Below are 26234 nucleotides of genomic sequence, written 5' to 3'. Positions count from 1 at the left end.
CAGTAACTTCTCAAAAGCTACCGAACGCTCAGGTCTCTGTCAACACAGGACGTGCGGCTTAAAGCCCAAAGGTGTTCAGGACAGGGGCAACAGAGGACACACCACGTGGAGAACACGCTGGGAATTTCAGAACATTGCACAGTTCTTAAAACATAATGATTTCTTAACAAATTCTTGGTCCACACATTCTGGATTGTGGTGCACTGGACCAGGAATGCTACTGTTTCTGTACGGCTCCGCCACCCTCACAGTAATAACAAACCTGGAATACCAACAGGGGAACAGAGAAGCCCACGTCACAGATCAGTAAGTTAGGGAGAAACGATAAACACGGCACCAAAATTTTGTTTCAACAGCATATTTTAAATTAAATTGTATAAACTCAATTTACACATAAATCACTATTGTGTAAAAGACATTCATGCTATATATTTTTTGTTGACTCACTAAAAAAGAAAATCAGCACTGTTTTTCCTATTCTTTCTGTGATTTGAAGTTGATCACAGATCAAAGAGTTGTCCCTAGAAACCCTCTGTGTAGTTCTGAGCGCCTGTCACCCTTCCTAAATTCCAACAGAGATGGGGTGACATGCCGAGCACGAGGGTGGCGGATGTCCCGTCCCGCCCCCGAGGAGGAGGAAGACCTGGCATGCCAGAGGGAGCTGGGCTGGCCCAGCATCCGCATGGATCGGCGAGGTACTGCTGGCCCCCCTCCTCACTGTGCTCAGCGCCTCGTTTCACAGGCTGACATTCAAGGGCTGAGGTGCCCATGAAGACACCCACTCATGGTAAGAGGAATGGCTTCCAGAATGTCCTCTGCCTGCCCTTCTAATGACAGTGGTGACTCAGGGGAAGGAGGAGCTGGGCAAAGGAGGGCGTCGACACAGGAAGGCCAGGCCCACTGCACTGAGCATGGCATCCAGATGGTTCTGCTCAGATGTGAAAGATGCTCTATCAAGTTCGCTTTCTAATCAAAATGAATTATTCTAACTTAAAATAGTAAATCTCTCACTCGCTGTAACAGCCACTTACTGAATAATTTACAGCTCACTAATATCCAGTCTGGGGCATAGTCAATAGCTCAACTGGCTCTCGTGGCCCTCTCTGGACCGACTGTCACCGACACGGCCCCAGAGCTGGCAGAACAGGTCCCCAGCCGAGCCACACGCTGGAGCATTGGCCAGCCCCGTGAGCAGGAGCAGCAGAGGAATGTGCTCGGCCACGCGGGCGGGGGCGGGGAGGGCTGGGGAGCCCTGGCCGGGGGCGTCCTCTCAGCAGCCCAGGGCCCACGACTGTCCTCACTGTCCTCAATGCAGATGGGCTATGCTACCTGTGAAGAGCTAAACCTCTAAGGTGCCAACACCAGGGCTTGCGGCATGAATCACGTTTCAGGTCAAAGATGCTGTGTGTGGAGGCTAAGGCACTGCGTTAAATCCAGGGAGATGGGGTCCTGTCCTCGGGAGGTGTGCCAGCCCTACAACTTGCAACAGCTTTATATGCCTCCTAACAAAAAGGATACACCCCAGACTTGGCAAAATTCTCTAGACTCTACCCTTTGCGGTCACAGGCATCACAGCTGAGGGTAGCATTCAATTACTTAACATTTACATTTGTTTCGAAAACAGTAAACTCCCTGGAGACCAGCATCTAACTAAGCAGCTAGTATTTTTAAATGCTTTCAGCTCTCAACTACTTCATCTACACACACCCATAAGCGATCTAACAAAGCTCCAGAGTTGGAGGAGTGTTAGTTATGCATTTCCCCACTAATCTTCCCCAGGATTTTACATTTGAATTGGGCTGTTTTTGAAGCAGTCAAACCTTCTCTACTTCCCCTGTGCACGTTATGGCTGCATGGAGACTTGAAATGTAACTAGCACCGTGGAGATGACTGACTCGTGGAAGAATATGATTCACAGTGCTACCGGGGTCTCGGCAGTGACCTTCAGGGAGGTGAGGGCACGTCTGGCTCCACCCCGCTCCGCACCCTCACGACAGGCGCCTGGCAAGGGCACGCTGGACACAGTCAAAGGGCTACTACCACTGGGGCGGTGGCAGGGGCAGCTTTCCCCCGAAGGCCCCATTTTCTGCCTGGGGCCCCTGTGGGCGCGCCCACTGTTGAGTGTGACCCCTGGAGAGGAAAGGGCGCCCCGAGACGGCGCAGCAGCAGTGAGCACGCTGGCTGTGTGCAGAGACAGGGCTCCCTCTGGGGGTCCGGGGCGCCGCGCCGGCTCCGCACAGGGCCTCTGTCCCATGGTTACAAGGGGGGTGCTTACTTACCGACCTCCCTTTGAGGGTAGTGGTGAGGCTTATGACTCATCAAGTAGATGAGAACTAGGTGGGAGGCCACTGAACTATCATTTCCAGACAAGGGGTACTGGTCAGACTGAGCACCGGGGTGTCGGCACCCCTGCCCGACCCCCTCCGAACTGCGGGAGCAAACGTGTCCACAATGTCCCGTGTGGTTGAAACGAGCCTTCCTAGCTGCATGTAGGTCCCCGAGTCTTCACGGTGAAAGAACGGGTCAGCCCCAGACCACCCGTACAAAGAGAGAAGTGGACAAACCCAGGGACGAGGGACAGCTGAAAAGGTGTGTGTGGATTTCCTGAGCCAAGACCCAAACCAGGATCTGTGTCCGGGTGTGTCAGCAACAGGGCCGCGGGGGAAGCAGCCCCCATGCACCTTGGACGTGGCACAGCGGGAGACGAGGTTTAGTTTTAATTAATAAACCAGCTGAAAGCTGCCCAACTATCAAATGAGGCTTTTACCCCTAAATCAACCTGGCATGCTCCACTCTTCAGTATTTACAGTGAACACCTTTTTATGGTCTGAGTCCGACAAGACAAAACGTCCACACCTGCGGGAACAGAAACTGTGCTAGAGTTAGCAACAAACATCCTCAAAGAGGACTTGGGCAGAGACCCAGCAAATACAGGGAGAAGCAGCTGCCCGCCCGCCACACTCGGCTCCCATGCAGACTTCGCCCGCTCCCACTCTTGGGTCCCTAAGACCTGAGCAAAGCCAGGGCTCCGCGTCCCAGTGAGGAGAGCGTCGTCCATCCGTCCGTCCGCCCGCCCGTGTCCAGGCGCCCCCAGCGCAGCACCGCCGCCTGCACAGCCAGAAGCACACTGGCGTCGGCTGAGGCAAAGCAAGGTGGAGACAGTCCTCCCTCACAGTGCACCTGGATGGGCACCAAGAGCTACCAAATGGTTCAAATTCAGACAAACAATGGCCAGTTTCCATGAAATATTCATTGATTTCAAAGGAGAGAGAAGCACTTTCCATTCAGCACCATTTTGCCTTTGATTACAACATCTGTACACAGCTACGCAGGAAGACACGCAGAAACTGAAGACGTGCTTTTATCTGACAATACTGCAAGTCACGGAAACGGTCTGCTGTTCAGGAAGCAGTTAAGAGTGAGGACAGAAGGCAGACACCACGGATGGAGCCAGCCTAAGAGAATGGCCCTCTCCCGGCAGTGCCTCGGAAGGCAGGTCCCTGTCCTCTGCTCAGGGTGGTCCACACCTTAGATGCCCGAGGGCCCTCGACAGGCGCCCCCCACCCCCTCGGGAGGGCCGGGCACCCTGGCCTAGGCCCAGCGTCCCATCTGACTGCTCTTCCTTCCGTGAATAAAGCCCCTAGAATTAAAAACATATATACTAAATTAAACAAGCTGAGATTTAGAAGCCCTTCGATTGAAAAACAAAGTCTTTAAAAGTTTATGGTAAAATTTCCCGTACAATCACGTTTCCAAAACCCCTCCTACTACTTTATTTTAATGAAACATTCGTTCTCTATTGTGGAGGAACACCTGCAGGCTTTTGAGCATCCCCTTCAGGAAGTGACAGCCTTGGCAATGCAGGTGGAGGAGTGATGTCCACTCCGCTGGTCATCAAGTGTGGTCACTTAGCAGATGAGGTGGGCGCCCTGCCCAGCCTTCCTTGTCCCCGTGTCACCCCGGAACACCCAGCGCGGCCCCCTCCCTCTGCCAGCCGGGCCCCAACCCAGCACTGCACCAGCTCCCGCCGCGGCTCCGACCGGGGGTTTCCTCGGTGGCCCCCGTGCCCCTGCCTCCTCACCACGCCTGACCTCGTCCACCTCTGCCCCCCTCAGGGTCTGTGTGTGGCCCCGAACCTGGCAGCCCCCTGCTCGTGTGACAAGGTGCACCGGGACGGTGTCAGGCAAGACCCCATCGCGGGCTCTGCAGGTGGAGCCGTGAGAGGGGCTCCAACACGGGTGAAACAGGGCTTCGTCCCCTCCCAGGTCCCGCTGCTACAGACGTGCAGAGTGTGCGTGTCACAGGATCTACGCTCACACTAGGCCCCGCACAGGCTTCCGCCCTTGTGACTGACCGGAGGCTCTTCACGGTATCGGGAAGTCGGCTTCACCACCGTCACCGCTGCCTCGGGAACACGGCGTCCAGGGAGCTGGCCGGCGCCCCGGGAGCTGCCCGCCAAGAACCTCGGCCACAGCCCTCCCTGCTGCCCGTCAGGCGGCACCGCTTTAGCGCGAGGAGTGGGACAGCCCCCCGGAGAGCTTGGCTTCTAACGTGTTTGGCACTGAGACAGTTCTGTGTGTTGTGTCAGGGGACACGAGCCCTGCGGTCACGGGGACCGACCAGGACGCTGGGCCCAGCCGCAGAGCTGCCGGGGCGCGTAAGTGCCTGGCCGCGGCAGGGGCGCTGGCCATGGACACGGAGGCGCCGGGCGCGGGCGTAGCTACTGCCTGTAGAAGCAGGTGCTTCAAGAGCCCTCACCGCGGGTTACACTCAGCATCTTTTAGGCTTAGCCGTTTTGGGGGCGCCATGGACAAGGAGACACTCCCATTTAGGCGAGACTTAAGTCCCGTCAACTTCTCAGGGTTAAGGGGAGTTGGGTCCCCAGAGACCACGCCCCCCCTTGGAATAACCCTTAGCTCCCTTGAGAAGCCTGAACTTTCTTCCTGGTCAGCCTGGAAATAATTCTTTAGAAGCAGCACTTTCTAAGGAATGAGTGACCAAAACGTGGTCTGCCAAAGACACGCATTCGAGCAGCAGATTTCAAAGTGCCTATTTCTAGAACTAGTTCCTGTCTCTCAACGCTATTTTTCGTTTCTCCTCAAAACGAATGCCTGCAGCCAAGAGGCTCTGCCTGACGCCTGCAAGGAGCCAAGCCCGCAGGCCAGGCCCAGGCCCCGCCCTCCCGGCACTGCCCAGCCCCTGCCAGCAACACCCTGCTCATGCCAGGCGGGCGGGCTCCGGACAGGGTTGTCCCTCTTCACAGGACTTTTCTAAGACAATGCACACCTTCCTCAGGGGACCTCCCGTGCCACCCTCCACTATCCGCTGCTTCACCCCTGTTCCCAAGTTCCGCTGCCAAAGGCCGGGTCTAGGTGAGGCACGCAGCTCGCTGGGACGGACTCCGCAGGGCGTCGGGGGGACGTGTGGGCGGAAGCCTGGGGCCTACCTGGTCCCTCAAAGGGCAGGAGTTTGGAGGGGACGGGGTCCGCGGCGCTCAGCGGGATCAGGTAGAAGTCCTTGACGTGCCTGCTGTTGTTTACCACGACGCCGAAGCGGCCGCGGCTACTGAAATAGGAGTACAGAGACATGTAGGCCACCTCCTCCTCCTCCGTCGCGGGGTGGAAGCGGATCAGACACAGCTCCTGCAACAAACAGAGGGCGGGGAGCATTGACCTGCGGCCACTCGGAAAGGCAGCCCCTTCTCCTTGCACCTAAGCCCCCAAAGCAGGAGGGAAGCGAGGAGAGAAGCGACCAGCCCTGATTCTGACTGTCACAGCCCTGCTGCCCAACACATCAGAACAATGAGCTGCTGAAGAGGACACAAGCCCGAGTCTCAAGACTGCTGGGTTTGATCTTGGTTTCGGAGGACTTGCTTTAAAACTACTTAGCCCCACCGTCCTCAACACAGAGCCCACCTCCTGGGGCTCTCGTACTGATGGGGTACTCTGTGTGCAGGGCCAGTCTGAGGCAGCGTCTGACACAGAGCTAAGTGACCACTAAGCGTGCGATGAGCTGCCCGCAGCTCCGAAACGGGAGGGCTGAACTAGACCAGGGTCGTAACCCTTCTGTGACCCCAGTGAAAACCAGAGCCCCTCCCCCAAAGAGCACTGCACACGCAGACACACAGCTGCGTCCGCATCTCAGCGGTTCACAGACTCCAGCCCAGCCGCCTCCCCCGACCTCTCCTCCATCAGCTCAGACAAGGGACACAGCATCTGTATTTCTAACTCTGAACCACACATGCGCTTTCACAAAGCTTCCACCGTCATGCTACTCAGACCCCCCTTCACAGGTTAGCCAGCTATCAACTTCAACGTCCACCTGCAAACATCTCACCAACTAGAGACATTTCAAGTATTAACGTGCAAGATGAGACGTCAAAAAAGAGCCGTGGGTAAACAAACCCCTTCTTCCTTGGGTGCAGAGGTCAGACTGTGGGCAGGTACCTTAGACACCGAAGACCTGAGTTTGCCGACGTAATCCCAGACTGTCTTCGGGGCAATCCGTCCGCCGATGTGAATTGTGTCGGGCAGGTCCTAAGTGAAATGAGCTCTGATTCAATGGCCGGTGGAACCGTGGCCGTCACAGAGACAGACCCCAAACTACCCGAGATTCACAACTAAGACAACTGCAACTATCCCAAACACAGCGGCAATAACTGTGTCAAATGTTGCTTAGTTGACTAACATCCGGGATTATGAGTGACCAAACCCAAGGGTGGTAGGAGGATAAGCTTCTGCTAAATAGGATGACATTTAGCAAAGTGTGTTACTGTTGTCTTTTAGGAACATACACATACAGGAAAGATCCAGGTATGTCTCAGAAGAGACTGAGCACTCTTTCTTAAGTCTGAAGTGCTAGTGCTGTTTCGTTAATTTTGAAAAATAAAAGACCTGTCACGTGTGCCCCTCCACACCAGGGCAGGTCACGCGTGTCTGGCCACACCTGCAGTGGGCACATGCACACCCAGCTTTTGCACAAGCTCTAGCGGAACAGAGGGAGAAGGAAGACAAGCTTCAGCTTTTTCAGAAAAGAGGGAGGGTCTGATTTATCATTTCAATTTTCGCCACTGTCCAAACTGCGTAACCTGCTGACTCGGCCCGGCAACCCTTATTTTGCCTTCAGAGGTGCTTGTGCGTCCAGACACTCAGCAGGAAGGTGGTCACACGCCTGACTCCAGCGCCGGATCAGAGTGCCTTTGGAAAACGCGCGCGTGCACGCACATGCACACACACACACTTCTCTCCCTCCTGGTTCTAACCTCACTGAGATAATCAAAATATCCAGAGACAGGAAACGCCTTAGTGACAAACTTCGCTACACTCTGCATGTTAATGAATCCTTTCCATATGGTGCTGAGTTGAGACAAAAAGAGGGTGGTATCTCCTTCTGGAGGGGACTGGGACTCCGAGATGCTGTAAAACAGAACCACAGAAAATACGTGAATCTTTCTCTGCCCAAAGAATCCCCAAGATTTATTTATTTATTTATTTATTTCACGTGTTTATAAAAGCAAAGTGAATTCCTGCAAGTTTTGATAGCTTACTTTTTCAAATTAATTACCTTCATCATAATGATATGAACACATTCTGGTCAAAGAAATATAAACTATATAGGCAATAAACTGGATGGCTGTAAATTCAAATTCCAGTTTTCAACAACTATATGTCTAAGGTGATAATTAGTCATCCTAAAACTGAAGCTTTAAAAAAACGCCTTTCTAAAATAGAAAATTGAGGAGAGTTGTATATCTGGGTGGATTTCTGAGCCGAACGACTGAATCACTCATTACTGCTCCTTCTCTTCATCTGAAAGAAAGGCCACAGCTCAGCTGCTCAGACCACACACGGGGGCAGCACCTGATGCTTGGCGACGGCGGGACCGACAGCAGGTATCTGGGCTCGGGCAACGTGGACGGCTTGACCAAGATGGACTTGGGCACCGTCACGGAAGTCGGCAGAGGCTTTGGGACATCCTGTCGGGGCTCTGCTGGGTGGGCGCTGCCTGGGCGGGCTGCCGAGGGAGCCGTGCCCGTGCTCGGCCTGCCTGGTGCAGTCCTGGGGTCTCGGCCGGACACCGTGACTGTGGTGAGCACTGCGCCGCCACCAGGGGCCGGACAGGGGGCGCCTTCCAGGGCGGAGGGCTCGGGGTGGCCATCCCCTGGAGGCACCGGGAGGGACTTTCCCTCCAAATGGGCGCGAGCAGGGCTTTCCAGGTCTGGCTCCAAGGTGTTTTCAGGCAGAGTTTCTGGGGCCGCATCATCGGCTGAGCTGAGAGCAGGCTCAGAGGCAGAGCTGTCACGCTTGGACTTTGAGTCCTCCTTCTTGGCAGAAGTTGACCACTTTTGTCTTTGCGGAGCTGGCTCATCTTCCGACGATGGAACCTGACCTGGAGAACAGAAGGCAGGCCTTCATCATGAAGTCCCACACATTCGAGAGCAAAGGCTTCCCATGGGTAGACAGACGATCACTGCTTTAAAACAACAACACTATAAAGGTAGGGGCTCACTTCCTAGGCTTGAAGAAACGATTCTAGCCTTTCCACTGTGTGACTTGGTTTGAATGCAGCCATCCTGAGAAGGGTCTCCACAGTCTCCCCCCAGATCTGCTCACCTGTGCAGATCTTACAGTTCCGGTCAAAGAGGTGCGTGCGGTGCTGCCCGGTCGTGTTCTGCAGCGTGCCGCCGCCAAGGCCCAGCAGCGGTACCGCGCTCCTCTCGGGGGCCGCCTGCACCGATTCTTGCTGTCCCTAAAGCACAAGAAGCAGAGGAGGTCATTTCTTTTCCAGCCCCTCTCCAAATTAGCAGCACCCATGGAAAAAACATCTCACGTGATTAAGAACCACTGAAAAAAGAGGAAAAGGACTACTGAATACAAGTCCTTGAGAAGCAATACAACTACACACACTTGTGTCAGCTCAGTGTCTTGCCCAGTAATTCAGGCACCTAACAACGCCTGGAACGGGATCATCTTTGTCAATTCTCGTGAGCACTGGAAATCCTAAACGCTTACATCACAATCTGATACTGGCGGAGAATCTTCCATATCGGGAATAGTTTCCGGTTTAACGGTCGGCTTCTTAGTCTCATTATGCAAGTTAGTTCCGGACTCCATCACCTAAGATGAAAAAGACAGACAAACGTGAACCCTTAGCCCTTCTTTCCCAAGGGGACTCTCTCACGCCAACAGGCTATTAATTCACTCTGGGGTGGGGTTGGGGGCGGCGTTGGTGTCAGGCTTCTGGCACCCGCAGCCGCCTCTCCCGTCGGCACACACAGGATTGGACGATCTCTCTTTCCACATGGAAAGCCCTTTGGAGACAAGTTCTTCTGGCTTCATTCTCACAAGTTTTGCCAAAGAGATTTCTTCACGCAGAACACGATGCAAGAGCCCCTGTAAACAAACATCTCTTGTTCACTCGTTCAAAACCCTCTAAGATACTAGAGAGGATGTGGAGGTGGGCAGCAAGGCAAGCCCCTGCCCCGCGGCAGGACGAGGGCCCGGAGCCTCCCATCGATGCTTGGAGAACAAGGGCCCTGAATTCGGGCACCTCATCTCCAGTATCCCACCGCGCTAACCCTGCTACAAAGACCACTTCACAGAAAACACAATTGACTGAAGAAGGTACACTGTTAGGGACAAAGGTAGAAGAAATCCCTTCTGCCAGGGGGTTAACAAGGCGAAATGGAAAGTCAAGAGTATGTGCCCTGCTTCTAAACACAGGCAAGAGGTCAAGAGGCCGATCCAGACAGCGTGGGCCCCGGCAGGCACACAGGCGCGCAGGTGGCAAGAACCTCAGCTGGCGAGCGCCTGGCCCCACGGGAACAGCATGCCACTCACCCGCAGCCGCAGGGGGACCCAGTGCCCTAACCCAGGCCTGGGCAGCCCCTGGCCAGGACTGCCCCAGCTCCTGACGGTCGGACACGCACCTGGTTGTTGGGGTCCTTGAGGTTGAACATGAGGCTGCGGTACTTGCTCTTGTACCGACTGTCTGTGACTCGGAACAAGTTAAACATCTCCTTCTCGAGGTGCAGTGCAATTTTTCCTACTTCATTTTCTGTTATGATTAAGTCATCGCCGTCAGTGACTCTAGATGGAATGAAGAAAGCCCCACGGTAACTGCTGCACTTACCATGCCACATGGGATCTCAGCTCCCCAACCAGGGATGGAACCCCGGTGCCCCCTGCAGTGGAAGCGTGGAGTCTTAACCACTGGACGCCAGGGAAGTCCCACATGGGACATTTTTCATAAACAGCAGGGCCATCGTGAAACAACCACCCTTTACGTGGAAAACTTTCCACTTTAACAGATAAGAAACAAAGTGGAACAGCCCACCTTTTCCACAAGATCTCCTTCAAGGAGCGTCGTATGTTTTGCCGAATTTGAGAATTTGGCTGTGACGAGGCGGGGCGCGCGGGGCCCAGGCATCCCGGGGCTGGAGAGGCCAGGGGAACCGAGGTGGTCCCAGGCTTCCTGATGGCGCCCACCGAAGCAGCGGAGCTGGGGAACTTTCTGGAAGCAGACGTGGCAGCAACAGGTGCCAGCCTTGCCTGCTTGGCCGAGGGAGCGCTGCCCGAGGGGGAGGGGGCAGCCGAGAGCCACGGCCTCTTGGGGATGGTGCCCTTGAACCCCGGTGGCAACTTTTTGATGGCCGGTTTGGCTGCCGCCGCATTTACAAAAGGAGGGGACTTCTTTGGAAGGAGACTTCTGGGCGAGGGTGGCTTGAGGCCCCCCGAGGAGCCTGGAGGAGCCACCTTCTTCGGCACCGCCGCCACCGCCGCCTTGGCCTCTGCGCGTCTGTCCTCCTTCACGGCTGAAAGGAGAGGGGCCGCTTAGTGAGGCAGGGGTGCAGGGGACCCCACACAGCATGTGCACCCGAAACCAGCAAAGCTAATAACCAGGCATCACTGTGAGACAGATTTAAAGAGGATTTTTAAAGTAACTGTTAAATTCACAAAAGGAGTGTAAACAGGGCTACCAGCAACATTTACGATAGTGAATATACTTTGTTTCAGAGAGAAACGCTTTAGTATTAAAACTTTTACTCCAACCGATAAACCAGTAAGCTATCAAAGGCTTGATTTGAACCGTTAGCTTAGCTTGGAACTCCAAGGCCAAATTTCGCTGTATCAAGAGAAGGCATAGATTTCAAAGACCACTCGCATGGAGAGTCCCAGTGCAGTTTTTGGTGAACAGGAGCTTAGAAACTCTTTCCAGGGTGGATCAGACACATTCTCTTCGAATGCATATCCAAGCCCCACCTCGGGGGCCCTTGGGGCACTGGAAGGACTAGCGAGAGTCCACCCTGGGGTTAGGGGCTCACAGGTGCTCATCGTCCTCTTGGACAAGAGTCAACTGGACACGGTTAATAAATATAGAGAATGTTGGCAGAAAACTGCAACATGGGGGGAGACCAGTTACTTTTACACTAGGAGCTCGGTGGCAGGAACGCCACCTGCTGTCATTCACGTTCCCATTCACACCCCTCTAGTAGCAGCTCGCTATTGGGTAAGACAGTAGGTTAGCACTTTTAATGCAAACAAGGATTACAGCCCAAAGCCAAAATGAGAATCTTTATGCCAGTACTTCGCATGGACTGATTCCACTTAATCCTGTATCAGACCATCAGAATTACAGTCAGAGGCAAGCAAGGAGGTTCATCCTAAGACCAGTCCCTCGGTCTCAGGGGCGGGCGGCCCAGCAGACGTCCATGGGGAGCCGTGACGGAGAGCTGGGGCGTGTTCCCAGATGGCCCCGCTCAGGCCCACCGCCCAGAACGTCTGGGACCCAGGGCAGAACGGGGTGGGGGGGGGCAGGCAGGTCCAGGGAGCAAGCCAGGAGAGCACAGGGACACCACCTAGGGCCACGTCACACAGGACCGACGGAGAAGCCGCCTCCCCAGGCGCAGGCTTTTCTCAAACTACCCACAGCGCAATGAGCCCCCACATGCTAAACAGGAGACTTCGAGATGCTCTAGCAGCCTTCCGATTTTACGCAGGGGTTGAACACCCACCAATGCCAGTCGGCTGCCGGTGCTTCTTGCAACTGTCCTAGTGAAGCAGGGAGAAAATCTGAAGTCCGGGGACAGAGGTGAGACCCTGTCTACAAATAAGGCCTGACCCCACAAGAGCCCCCAAGGCGTTCACAGCCTACACCCTGCGTGACCATCCTGGCGAAGGGCCGAGCGCTGCCCTCAGGACTGCCTTCCTCCAGCACTGGTCAGGCCAGTTCAGCCACAGGTGTTAAAAGCCCAGGGACCGCAAGAGTTTTCCATTTCATAGTACAGGTGAAATTACCTATGTTTAGAAACGTTGCAACAGCGCTACACACATCCAAAACTTAGAACCGTGTCAGAAGTACTTCATTGTCATCAAGCAACCATCCTGACTGCAAATCTCCTATTTTCATCTCACAGAGCAACCCCCCAACCTTATGTCCCCTTGTCCACGGTGTCCCAATCACTGGCCCCACGTGTGCCGGCACCCCCGGGCTATGCTGTCCAGGCTTTCCCAAGACCACCTGCTCCCCGCTGAGCAGCACGCTTGTGCTCTACATCCACCCTGCTGGCTGTCACCCACGTCCCGTCAGCAAGTCACAGCTGTCTGACAAAGGAGGAACTGGCCACGTCATAGGAACTAAGAACTATGTTTCTACGTATATTATTCATCAGCTCAAATCCATATTCCTAAGGCGCTACCATACCTCAGTACGTAGAAACTTATCTTTACCAGCTCAGCCTTGGCTAACGGGGTCCACAGCACCGAATCCAGGCGGGGGGTGGGGGGAGAGACTGCTAGAGCTTAAGTTAAATGAAATGGACAGAGGCCCCTCTTCTTGGGGGAAGGAACGAGAGTGGAGTGGAGCAGGACGCGGCGCCAGCTGTGACTGCCAGCAGGGGAAGAAGGAACAAACCCGTCCGGATTAAAATCGAGTCCTAAAACCAGCTCACTCACTGACTTTATACGAACTTTGCTGAGATTATTTTAGTAGCACACTTTTAAGCAACTCTAAAAAGCTGGCCTAAGGGGCTTCCAGAATTCTCAATGAGGCACCCATGATGGGGCCTCAAACAAATCTTATCATGTGACATTTACATTGTTTCAAGTGAGAATTCCTGTCGACTCCGAACACATTCACTCCCTAAGATCAACGCTCCTACTGGTCTAACCGGTGTTTTGTCTCATTCAGGGAAAACAGAAGCCAGGAGCTTAATTTTAGGACATTCACAGTACAGGTGATTAAAGGGACCTGCTATCCAAGAGTGGTAACGGCAAATGAACGTACTCTATTTAAAAAGCAGGGGATGGCTTTCCTTAACCATTGTGCGGCTCTTCTAGAAGATTAGCTGCTTCTGGCTTTTAAAAGTCAACTTTCATTATCCCTCACCTGCGTCTCAGAGCGTATGTAAGTATGATTACAGAAATAAAAAGTTGGTCAAATGTGGAAACTGGTGGACCCCAACAAGTCAGCTCTATCCCTCTTCTACTTGGAGGAAAAATGCTCAAAACAGAAAACAGTTGCATGTGGTCCCACCGTCAGCTGGATGCGGGTTAGCTGCTGCTGGAATGGCAGTGACACCATGTAGTGCCAAAGCGTCTGACAGCGACAGAAGCATTACTTCTGAGTAGAGCTAAAATCACATTTGCAAATTCTTCATCCAAATTCCCTTTGAACTGTATTATGTGTATACATTCACAGAAGAGCAAGGCGTAAACAACCGACCTCGAAGCGCCAGTTCTAGAACAGGACAGCAGCCCACCAACCCCCGGCAGAGTGGCTCCAGCAGTGGCAGGGCCCCCAGTGCTGCCAGCTCGAGGCAGGGTGACCACCTGCCCACGTGCCGGACAGAGACGGCCTCCTCGGAACGTACACCCAGTCTGGGCCATCCCGGGGGCTGCCGATGGGGAAAAGAGTGGCCCGAGTTCCAGGCCAGGTGCTGTCTCGGGGAGCAGATACAGGAGGAAAGGCTGGCCGGTGGCCAGGCCACCGCCCCACATGACGTCGTTTCTGCTGGGTCTGGCCATTGGTTTCTACTGGAAACGACTTGTTTGTGGTGAAGCCCGGCAGGAACCAGGCAGGCCGGTGCGCTCAGGGACCAGCAACAATCTAACTGGCTAACTTCCCAGTAAGCATGAAACTGGGGGCCTTGCCACACGGCAAGGTGGGCCATGCTGCTATGGCATTGCTGGCCACTGGGTGGCACTGGTGGGCCTTCGAGGGGACAGGAGGAAAAGGGAGTGGAAGCTGTGTTACTGGGAGCAGCCAGTGCTGTGCAGCACCACAAGGAACCGGCGCCTGGCAAGAGCCGAGTCGCACCGCACAGCACAGCATCGCGCGGCCTGCGCCCACTCACAGCTCAGTGACAGCCGTTGCCGGGGTGGGCCCTCACAGGGACCACTGAGAAACCCTGAGGGACGGTCACTGCTTTATACCTTTTGTCCTGCCCCAAAGAGGTGCCAAGTTACCCTACAAATCCCCAGATATGAGGCTTTCAGTCACACTGACACGGTGCGGGGTAGGGGGGGAGACACTACTCAGAATGATTGGCTGTAAACGCCAAAGGAAGCGAAGAGCTTCTGATGTGACCAGGCGCCAAGCAAGCCCTCGTGGTGCAGGTCGGAGCGTCCCCTCCCCCCCGCCATTCCCACAGGGCCCCAGATCCACCCAGACTCAGTGGTGAGGCCGAGGCAGCTACCGCCACAAGGCCCGGGTAACGTAACGGGACCAGCCAGGGCTCAGAGGACACAGTGGACCAGCGGCAGGGGTTGGGGGGAGTGGACTCTGCTCACTGTGACATCGGTTCTAATTTCAGCTCAGCCTGACACGTGTACGAAGACGCTTCTCATTACAACTTTGTTTCTTGGCTGTCAAGACTTTAGTGTGAAAATTCAAGTAGCAAGAGAGAACCATTTTACTTTTGTGCCTTTGCTTAAATAGTTTGCAGTGAATTATTCCTGTAGAAGTTATGCTTACACAGAAACAGAGACAATCCCCACCCAAGACTTGGGAGGCCTGATCTCCATCTCTGGGGCCCTCACGCCAGCTGCCCTCCATCGCTAGGGGTCTGTATGTGGGTCCACAGCCAAACTGCCACGATCTGGGGCTACACAAAGCTTGTCCAGATTGACTTTTTCTTACTGATGTGCAGTATTTGAGCGACTTACACCTCAAGAGAGGTGCACAGAACCGGCCGTAACAAGCTTGCAAAAAACCAAGTACGCCTCCGGAGGCAAATGGACCCTTCCTTCTTTTCAGAGTTTCACAGATTTTGAAAACCAAAAGCCAATTCACGTTGGACTGGTAATATATGAAAAAAATGGTCACATCATCCTTCAGCACGAACCACGAGAAGGAAACGGGGCCGAGGCTGTGTGTGAGGCAGGCGTTCCACTCTCCTGTCTACGCCAACTGGACTGGCGGGGACTGGCCGCCAGACCTGACACTCAGCTGCAAGTAGAGCTGCTGCTTTCCCTCATCTCCAAAACCCGCCAACAGGCACTTCACCACTTTGACAAGGTTCAACTTTAACTGTTATCTGTGCCTGCACCATCTGCTACTTCAAGCAACATGATGGGGTCGAGGGCGTGATAAGACTCTGGGGCACAGAGCCCGCGGCACCTGCTGACCCCGGCGGGTTTAGCGGCCGTTACCTTTGTGCTCGTCTTGCTGACGCCTCCAGGTGCACGGCAACGCCCCGACCTTCGCTGACAGAAATCAAAGTGGAAACCCTTCTTCTCGATCTTCCAGGTTTACTTCTTTAACTTTCAGAAGGTAAGACTATGACTACGTGCACGGTGAGGTGCAACACGCAAAAAATCAAAAACATTACTTTACAGCTTCAAGTGTACCTGAGACTCCTACACCGTGTGGGAGGGTTTACAGCTGCATCTTCAGAAAGATCCCTTGGGACTCGATGCCACCTAAGGGACTCTGCCGCGGGACCGTCTGTGAACAGTGCCACAGGAGATGCAGAGCCCCAGAGGCCACATGAAGGCCAAAGGGCAGGTGAGGTGAGCAGGACCAATCCCGCTAGAAACTTCTACCCCGACCCCCCGCTAAAGCACAAGAACTAAGGGGGGCAGCCAGGATACATCTGAGGGTCTCTGTCAGAAAAAGTACATGTACATGCAAAACCTTCCCTGCACTAATTTTCTGAACAGTTGGCTATTAAAAAAAAAAAAAACCTGTAAAAAGTAAAACACTTAAAAATACAAGAGAATGCCAATGACCAAGAAACTTCCAGGTATTTGGATAACATTAAAAACAGCTGTCAAGGTAAATCCTTATCAGGACAAGTTTTGGTTCTCTCTCCAAATGGGGGGAGCAAATTGGTGAGATGTACAAGGCTGCTTTGTCCCCACCCACATTTTTTTGCCACTGCAGATCTGGAAGAGACAGAGAAAAACAGCTCGTGTAGCTGATAAAACATGCCTCTCCCACCGTTCCATTCCTACCAAACACCCCTTGGTCCAGGCAGCGCCCCCCATCTATGTCACCATGGGGACCTGTCTTCTCTTACTACCTGTGAAGCGTGCTCCCGGAACTCACACCACCGATCCCTGTGAAACCCGCGCCCCCAGATCCACTTCGCCACAGCACAGGAACCGGACATGTGGCACACGGAGACCACGGGGCAACGCTTACGTCAGGGCAGGATGCTAACACATCACTGGACCTGGGTGCACAGGTTCTGCCAGGGGTCCCCATTTCAATTCTCAAACCTACATGGAACTGCAGAAATCTGATTTCCCAGTCAAAATTTATTCAGGTCCCCAGAGTTTCAAGTCATCTCGGAGCCATTTAGGGAGCCCCCAACATGGGACCATGTACCTATGCCTAACACAATTCCACTTCCAAACCCTAACCAACCAGGGCCACTTTAGAAGAACATCTTCAGCCCTCTTCGTGCCTGTGCCTGGACAGTAACGAGAGGCGATGAAGAGGAAACAAAGAGAAACCATGAGGAGGACTACGAGACACAGGGACCTGGGGGGAAATACAATGGCAACTGTTTCCCTAAGTTACACTGTTTTTGTTTTCAGAAACTCTGGAAAACAATTTAAAAAACTCATCAGAGAACAAGTGGGTGTTAATCCCATCACTGTGAGGACCTTAAGATCCACTGACTGCCCCACGAGAGAAGCAGGTCAGAGCCTCTGTGTAGCAAGGTCTTGCCCACGATGCTCAGGAAAGGCTGCCCTGAACCCACAACCCAAGGCCAGTGCCAATGGCCTGGGAGAAGTGGGGTGGGGGCAGAGCACCTCCAGGGGCCGCACACTGGCTGCCTAAGGATCCACCCAAGACCTGACCCGAGTCCAGGGCAACAGGGAAAACGCCCCCTCCGAAGAGCTGTCCCGGCATCACCTGCACCCAGAAACATATCACGCTCTGCAGCCAGGGAGGCGGCTGGGGGCGTGGTGGGGGTGCAGGGCTCTGCTGAGTGTGTGCGGGGGGCCCCCTCCCATTGTGCCTGTGTGTGGGGACCCGCGGAAGGTCCACAGCCACTGCCACTGTCAAGTAATGGTTTGGGGAAGAGGCAGAGGCACAGCTGCTACTCACCGAGGCTCAAGTCGGGTGTTGACCTTCGACCTTTTACACTCCTCCCAATCATCTTTTGGGAAGAGGACATTTCTGGGATAACAGAAAATGATCAGAAGCAACTAGCTCAACAGCATGTCCCTTATGCAGGCTACAAGCTGTGGCTATCCATCCACGTACTTCTGAGACGTAAATGTGCTACAGTCATCAAGACAGTGTGGTGCTGGCACAAAAACAGAAAGATACATCAATGGAACACGATAGAAAGCCCAGAGATAAACCCACGCACATATGGTCACCTTATCTTTGATAAAGGAGGCAGGAATGTACAGTGGAGAAAGGACAGCCTCTTCAGTAAGTGGTGCTGGGAAAACTGGACAGGTCCATGTAAAAGTATGACATTAGATCACTCCCTAACACCATACACAAAAATAAGCTCAAAATGGCCTAAAGACAGAAATGTAAGGCCAGAAACTATCAAACTCTTAGAGGAAAACATAGGCAGAACACTCTATGACATAAATCACAGCAAGATCCTTTTGGACCCACCTCCTACAGAAATGGAAATAAAAACAAAAATAAACAAATGGGACCTAATGAAACTTCAAAGCTTTTGCACAGCAAAGGAAACCATAAACAAGACCAAAAGACAACCCTCAGAATGGGAGAAAATATTTGCAAATGAAGCAACTGACAAAAGATTCATCTCTGAAATTTATAAGCAGCTTATGCAGCTCAAGAGCAAAAAACAAACAACCCAATCCAAAAATGGGCAGAAGACCTAAATAGACATTTCTCCAAAGCAGATATACAGACTGCCAACAAACACATGAAAGAACGCTCAACATCATTAATCATTAGAGACATGCACATCAAAACTACAATGAGATATCATCTCACACCAGTCAGAATGGCCATCATCAAAAAACCTAGAAACAATAAATGCTGGAGAGGGTGTGGAGAAAAGGGAACACTCTTGCACTGCTGGTGGGAATGTGAACTGGTAGAGCCACTATGGAGAACAGTATGGAGGTTCCTTAAAAAACTACAAATAGAACTACCAGATGACCCAGCAATCCCACTACTGGGCATATACCCTGAGAAAACCATAATTCAAAAGGAGTCACGTACCAAAATGTTCATTGCAGCTCTATTTACAATAGCCCGGAGATGGAAACAACCTAAGTGTCCATCATCCAATGAATGGATAAAGAAGATGCGGCACATATATACAATGGAATACTACTCGGCCATAAAAAGAAACGAAATTGAGCTATTTGTCAGGAGGTGGATGGACCTAGAGTCTGTCATACAGACTGAAGTCAGTCAGAAAGAGAAAGACAAATACCGTCTGCTAACACATATATATGGAATTTAAGAAAACAAAACGTCATGAAGAACCTAGGGGTAAAACAGGAATAAAGACACAGATCTACTTGAGAATGGACTTGAGGATATGGGGAGGGGGAAGGGTAAGCTGTGACAAGGCGAGAGAGAGGCAGGGACACATATACACTACCAAACGTAAGGTAGATAGCTACTGGGAAGCAGCCACATAGCAAAGGGAGATCAGCTCGGTGCTCTGTGACCATCTAGAGGGGAGGGATAGGGAGGGTGGGAGGGAGGCAGACGCAAGAGGGAAGGGATATGGGAACAGACGAATATGTATAACTGATTCGGTTTGTTATAAAGCAGAAACTAATTTAAAAAAATGCGCTGGGAAGGTGGTCAGTGAGGAGGTGATGTGCAGAGGAGGGGGGTGGGGCAGAGGGAAGAGAAACCTGGCCTGTGAGCAGAGCCACCACCTCCTTGAGGCCGGGCTCCCCGCCCCTCCACCCCAATCTTCCCTCAAAAACCGGGAAGTCAGAACTGGGGATAAGTAAGCAGCCACCCCTCCCCCAAACCCCCGCCAGCTTTCCTTTCTCACTGTGCGCCCTACATCTGACTCCACACTCCGAGCCTGGGGGCAGTCTCCCGATTCTCGTCCACAGACATGGAAATCAACTGAATTGAAATCAATCACCCAGGGTTTTGTGGCTACACCTCGGTTTCCCTTTCATTCTGTCACGTGCCTATAACCAACTGAGAACATTCAGCCCAGGATTCCAACATGATGGCTCCCCACCCATTCACAGCTGGGCGATGCTTATATTTAGGTCCACTCGTAACCCCTGTAGAGGCGCTACGGTGTAGAGGTGCTACAACTTGATGGATGTTTGCGACACGTTGTTAGCATGAAGTTTTTGGATCAAACAACCTGAGGTGTATTGAGACTCATTTTAATACAGCAACTGGTTAATTCTATATTTAACCACTCACTCCAAAAATCCAAAAATAAATACACAAATAAATATGTATAGAGACATATACACACACAGTATTGCTTGGCACTTTACTTGCAACTCCATTTCTTAGGTCTTGGGTCATTTACATTCTCAAAATGCATCTAGTTATGCAGTCTTCTAACCACACTACATCCACGAGGCCTTCCCTCAGGCCACTGGCCTCAACAGCCCGCTGAGAGGAGGAAGCAGCACGTGGCTATAATCCTGGAATTTAGGGCCATTTAACCTCTTGTGCTTTTAAAAAAAGTTGCAAGAGTATAAAAGATAGCATAAATAAAAACACAAAATGACCTTAATCATAGAAAAATAAGAATAAGATGTGCCCCAGAGCAATTTAAATTTCTAAAATTTAATTTTGGAGAGTGAGCTGAGAAAAAGAAGAAGGAGAAAAGATTCAAGTTGCATGATCTCATCTGGGATTGCAAAGGTCTGTCTGAACTTGAAGCCTGGGTGGCATGACCCAGCAGTGCACGCCAAGACTCCTGGCCTGGGTGCTGCTCAGAGTGGACAGACATTGTGCTCACTTACTTTCAAGCACGGGAAGCAGGGTAAACAGCCTTCAAGACTGGCATGTGTGTTTCTGTTGTGTGTAGTATGTGAATTGGACATTAAAAAAATTCCGGTTCGGTCAAGAATAATATAACTCCTGCAAATCATGCTTCAGTTGAAAATCAGCTACAACACTACTGTGCTAATAGTAATAGGTTCCCACAATATACAAAGAAGTGAGGGTCACGTGTGCTGGGAGCAGACTGTGTGGAAAGGCCCCCGCGTGGAGAGCCCACGGCGGTGACGGCGCAGTGGTGAACACCTGGATGACGGCGGACCCTGAGTGCCGGGCAGCGCGCCCCCTTGTCAGATTCTGCTGAAGATACTACACATACTTACCAGAGCCTGATAATAAAGAAAAGCAATTAAAGACATCAGTCGTCGGAGGTGAGACATTCAGCAACGGGGCTGGTACAGCTTTTTGGAAACACGGACAGGAAGTCCCGACAGACTAAGGATGGGCACGCGGGGCTCAGGAGGCCTCCTGGACTTGGGCAAGGGCTTTGATCTCTGCAGGTGCAGCAGAAAACACGGCTAGAACTCCTAGCTCTGGACAGGCCCGAGTGCACGGCCGTCCAGAAAGACCGGGAAGGGTCCAGAGCTCCCCGCCGGCTGATACATACATTTATACAACAGTGGCGGCCAGGGGGCGGCAGTCTTTTCTGGCTTTACTGCATTGTACTTGTGGTCGCTGGCCCACGACGGCGTGCTGCTCTCACAGGGCGGCTCCTTAGCGAGGACCTCACTCCTTGGAGGCACCACCGCCACCTTCCTCGCTGTGTTCTCCTTCTTGTCTGGAGCCGGTCTCTTGTGCACAGAAGAGATTTTAATGCCTGCCTGGATAATCAGTAAAGCCCCAATCATGAACGAGGTCAGAAATTAACCTTTGTGCATTTCACTCTGCAGTGAGGGTCACGACTCAATCAGCTCCTGGACCATCCTAAGCCCAATACACTGCATCTGCTCAGCAGAGGGCTTGGCTACTCCCCCACATCCAGCAGGCCCGCATCAACATCCGAACGATGACAAGGTCCCTGACACAACAACCCGTCAACCTAGCATCCTGATGACGCGCTAGGCCGCCAGGATAACCGAGGGGCCGTGGAGTGAGGCAGTGAAGCAAGGCGGAGAGCACGACAGACCGGGGCCCCGTGTGAGAACGCGCCCAAGCAGCACTGACAGGCAGGAGCTGCAGACACAACAGCACGTGGAGAAAGGACAGGCGTACAAACGACATCCCTGTACCCTACCGGGCACTCAGTGCGGTGCCCCCAGAACCCACTGGCCACCCCGCTGTGTGTCAACTCCCCGCACAGACTCCAGCAGGGACCACTCTCCTCCCAGCGGGGCTGGCGTGTGGGTGGACAGCTATTCCACGCAGCAGCCGGTTCCCACGTTTCTATCAGTTAATCCCTCGGCAGGAGGCGGAGAAGGAAAACATGAGAACACGTGCCTATTTGTCATTTCGACAAGAACACTGGTGGGCAAGACGGAGGGCAGTGTGAAGGTGCCTGCACCCCGTCCGGGCCTGTGTGCCCTACACTCTCCAAATCAACCCACCGAGCCTGTAAGCTCCAGACGCTCATGGGTTGAACTACACAAATGGTTGGTTTCAGTCAACTTACCTGAACGCTCCATTTCTGAAGAATGATTTTTTCCGGCCTTGTCTTGGGTTTCTTTTTAGGTTTTGGTTTCTGATCTTTCCCTGCGCTCAGGAAGCGCATGGTGGCCGCGGCGTGTTTCCGGATACACTCGCTGCTGCAGTAGACAGAGTCGGGCTGCGCCACGCTCGAGCACCCGGGGCCAATGCATCTGGCGGCACCAGGCGCCTCTAGGACCTGCAGGATCAGACGTGGCTTCAGTGTACTCACCCACCGGGTGGGTACGGCACTTTGTAACAGAACTATTTATGGTACCGAGATGACTGCTTTTAATCATGTATGAAAAACTGTGAATAAACATGTACCTTTGTTTATTCAAAACACACACATCTACCTCCCCTGAGGAAGGCCCTCGGCTTCTTACCTGCCCTTCAGCCACGCAAGAAGGGCGGAACCCTAAGCGGACCCGGCGCTCACGCTGCGCACTTCTGAACACAATGGGGTTTCACACCACAAGTAGGTTCCCTTATCGGGCAAATGGGCAGGGATTTTACCAACGCATTAAGATCCCAAGTGAGAGGATTCTGAGTTAGTCCAAAGGGTCCAACTTCATCAACTGAAAACCCTTCAAAGAGGAACTGAGCCTCCAGAAGATAGAGGATTCCACTGCTGCCTCTGCTGAGAGGGCGCCCATGCCTAGGCTCGGCGGGCAAGCTTGGGAGACGACACCCAGGACACCCAGTTAAACGTGGCTCTCAGAAACAACAGATCACTTTTTGCTATTATCAGGCCACAAAAATTGCCCGGGATATATTTTTCATGCTAAACCAAGTCAGAGCTTTTGGAAGTGGATCTTTCCCCAGCCGAGCCTCTGATACCTCAGGCCCCACAGACACCTGGAGGGCAGTCTTGTAAGACCCAGAGCAGAGGGGGCCCAGCTAAGCCAGGCCTGGATTTCGGAGCTAATAAATGTGTGTTGTTTAAGCTGCTGAACAAGTCTGTGGTTGCCTGCCGTGCAGTAGGAACCTGGTTCACTACAAGGGCTGAACACAGCTGTCCATCATCACTAGAGCATGTTCTGATGGTCGAGACTAATAACATACATGAACATACCCCTCCAATGTACTGGAGCAAAATCTTAAATCTCAAATTATGCACTTAATTGTTTTTCCTCCACAGAATCCAAGTTTTGCTCAGAGAAATACTTAAGTTTCTGGGTAGTCTCAAACACATCAGCAATCACAGGACGTTTCCTACTGACTTCCATTTCCATTCATTCTCTTCCTTACCAGTTCTCATCATACTTCCACTCGATGCCTCCTCATACGCCCGTGACAGGTAAAATTTAAACGGTCCAGCCCTCGAGGCTACCTCAGTGCAAGGGGGAGACGGCGGGAAGCTAGGACACGGCCACCGCAAGGTCGTCTGCATGCCCAACACTGGCTAGAGCACGGGCTGTGGGGGCGGCATGGGCCCCCAATTCAAGGAAGGCCTGGGGTGAAAACATGCTCTGAGTAGGACGATCATGAGAGCCTCAGACAGCTCTCAAGATGCACGGAATCCATGACAAAGCATCACGGCCCTTGGGCAGGAGACACGAGTGAACAGACTTGGGAAAGGAGAAAACACAGCTGCACAAGCACTGGTGAGTGGGAGAACACCATAACAGAGGGCGTGCCAGCCGCAGCTGTCTTGTCAGCCTGGGGACCTGTGCGGTCACCACCGCTGGCCTTGGCATCTTGCTGCGAGGCAGGGACTAGACCACTGGTTCTCTCAAGGCGCTGACGGGTAATATAGGTGCACACGTGCCCCCGTGACTCAAAAATAATTTTGTTTGTTCACATATGTACGTCAAACTCCGGATCCATTCATGAGAAAACTTAAGGGAAGACTTACAAAAGTGAGTCCACTTATGGAAAATGTTAAGTCAGTAATAACAGCATAGGAGATAGATATGATTAACAAACATAGAGAAAGAATAGACAGGCGTGCCAGCCTTAAGCAGGTGCATGGACCTGGGAGCTCGCAGAGCCCAGCCCCGCGCCCAATGCCACTCCTGGGAAAAGCTAACTTATCTCAGGAAACAAACGCTTCTGTCTTGATGTTTCTGCCAACGGCAGCTGAGGGCTCCACAGTCACCTCTACCGCTGACCTTGGGAGACAGGTACTTACGGGCTGGAATATCTTGAGTTTTTTCTTGCAACTTGGGTTTGCAGCTTTCTCAATTCTAACCTTAATTCCTTGGTCTTCATTCGATTTCTGCTCCACGATTCCTAGACTTGTACAGTCCATGCCGTCGGCATCTGCAGGTCTCGACCTCGAGTCCTGCGTGCCTGTGGTCTCGGAGCTGGGCTCGTCCTGCACTTGCAGGATGGTGCAGTTTGGGCAGATGTAATCCTGCCCGTTCCTTTCCAAGAGCCTCCCTCGAGCCTCAGAAATGCCCACACAGTCGCCATGAAACCATTCTTCACATCGGTCACAGCGAATCATAAACCTGGAATGATAAAATAAGGAATGGAGATTATTATTAGTATTACGAATGGAAAGTGAGAGACCAACTCAATTTTAAACAAAAGTCAAATTTCAACATTCTATTATGAAAAAAACAAAAATATTACAGACACGTGGACAGAACAGAATAAAGAGCATCCACGTGCCCCTCTCAATTTTACTAACATTCAATCAAATTTGCGTCATCTTTTCTTTCAGGGGAGCACTCTGCCCTGGACACCACAGTTCTTGTCCACAGGAGGGCAGCCATGCCTTTACCCGCCCCCTCCCTGAGCTGCCCCAACGTCCACACCACAGCCCAGTCGCAGCCGCTCTGGAGCAGCGTCACCCAGCGAGCTCTCTGGGACAGCAGATCCTCTCTGGTCCAGGCCGCCCTGTCTGTGGCTGTTGGGACCGAGGCAGCCAATGTCCCACGCCAGCCCCCACCTTGGTGGAGGGTGTGGCTCTTGGCAGTGCCCACCCATGCCGTATTTGTTTTTGTTTTTTGACAATGACTTGCTCGTCTTTCCCAAGAGAACAAGTCCCTCATTCAGGCCACCCTGGGACTCTCTAAACTAAGACGAATGGAAAACCCTCTCTGGCAATTTCCACACCTCGGATTCCCCCCCGGAAGCCTGGGCAGCCACTTCATCCCCCCACGACCCACCTGTTGTTGTGAGGCTGGCGGCACAGGCAGTACAGGGCATTGGGGTCGTACACTTCACATGCGGGCTTGTGTCGGACTGCGTCTCCGGGTTCCTCTGCATTCCCCCCTGGGGCCGCCCTCCCTTCCAGCTGGCTCTCTCTGTCCATTTTCGCCGCCTGGGACGCAGCCCCCAGGTCGGCCTCCGGCTCCTGCGGGACGGGCCGCGAACCCTCCATCGCATCGCCTGCCTCAGCATCCACGGTCTCCACCGGGTCCTCCTCCCGATGCTTCTTCCTCAGGCGGTTCTGGATGCCCTTTGGGGGCCTGTTGGTGGGCTCCTGCTCGCGCTTTCTCCGCAGGCCATTCTGGAGTTCTTTCAAAGTCAAACCGTCACTGTGGCTATTGGAGGTGTCAATCTCGTCGCCACGCCCTCTGGCCTTTGCCGAGGAGGCCGTTCGTTCCTTAGCACCCGTGCAGCCAGACCTGGGACCGCTATTCCCATCCGAGGTGCTCTCCATGCTCCCCTCGGAGGCGCTCTCCGCTTCTGTCACTGGACAGGATGCCGGCTCCACTGAGGCCTCTAGGGACACGGAGGTGCCCCTCCGGCCCCGGCGCCGAACCGTGGTCAGGAACTCCTCCACCCGCTCCGTACGCTTCGGCTGCCTTCCGCTGCGACGCAGCGACGGGCTCTGCTGCTGCCCGGGCAGCGGCTCCAGGGAATCCACCTCCGCATCCCTGGCGCCCTCGCGCTTGCCGATGGTGGTCCTCCGGAACCTCCACGTCTTCCTGAACACTTTGCTGGTGGGCTTGATGGCCTTGGGCGCGTCCTCACCACTCGGGTCATCCTCCTCGTCCATACCTAACAGGGAAATGCAACCAAACCACGCCAGGCGTCAGCCAGGGCCGCGGTCCAGGCCCAGGACCGGCACCCACCAGCCACGACAGCGCACCAGAAGGGGCACCACCCGCACGGAGGAAACCCAGACACAGTGAATCGCAACAATTCTCCACCTACAAAAACCGAAGGCTTTTCCTAAAGTGCGCTGAGAGGATTCAAGGTGATCT

The 26234-nt window shown here is 53.1% G+C and overlaps 1 protein-coding gene across 1 annotated transcript in view; it reads right to left on the bottom strand.

Moving 5' to 3' along the window:
* Positions 1-26026, bottom strand: part of LOC307053965 (death-inducer obliterator 1-like) — a gene marked incomplete at its 5' end in the record, with an annotated part of 29926 nt that extends 3900 nt beyond the window's left edge. Inside the window, 13 exon segments of the mRNA XM_079705449.1 lie at positions 5447-5642; positions 6447-6536; positions 7262-7415; positions 7860-8388; positions 8613-8748; positions 9012-9116; positions 9276-9392; positions 9929-10088; positions 10336-10813; positions 21056-21269; positions 22058-22270; positions 24206-24527; positions 25191-26026. Coding sequence (XP_079561575.1) covers positions 5447-5642; positions 6447-6536; positions 7262-7415; positions 7860-8388; positions 8613-8748; positions 9012-9116; positions 9276-9392; positions 9929-10088; positions 10336-10813; positions 21056-21269; positions 22058-22270; positions 24206-24527; positions 25191-26026 — 3550 coding nt within the window.
* Between the last annotated feature and the right edge of the window lie 208 nt (positions 26027-26234).

This window comes from Hyperoodon ampullatus (assembly GCF_949752795.1).
Source record: "Hyperoodon ampullatus genome assembly, chromosome: 5".
Classification (NCBI taxonomy): domain Eukaryota; kingdom Metazoa; phylum Chordata; class Mammalia; order Artiodactyla; family Ziphiidae; genus Hyperoodon; species Hyperoodon ampullatus.
The sequence above is the reverse complement of the archived record's forward strand: the minus strand, read 5'-3'. Positions and strand labels throughout refer to the sequence as shown.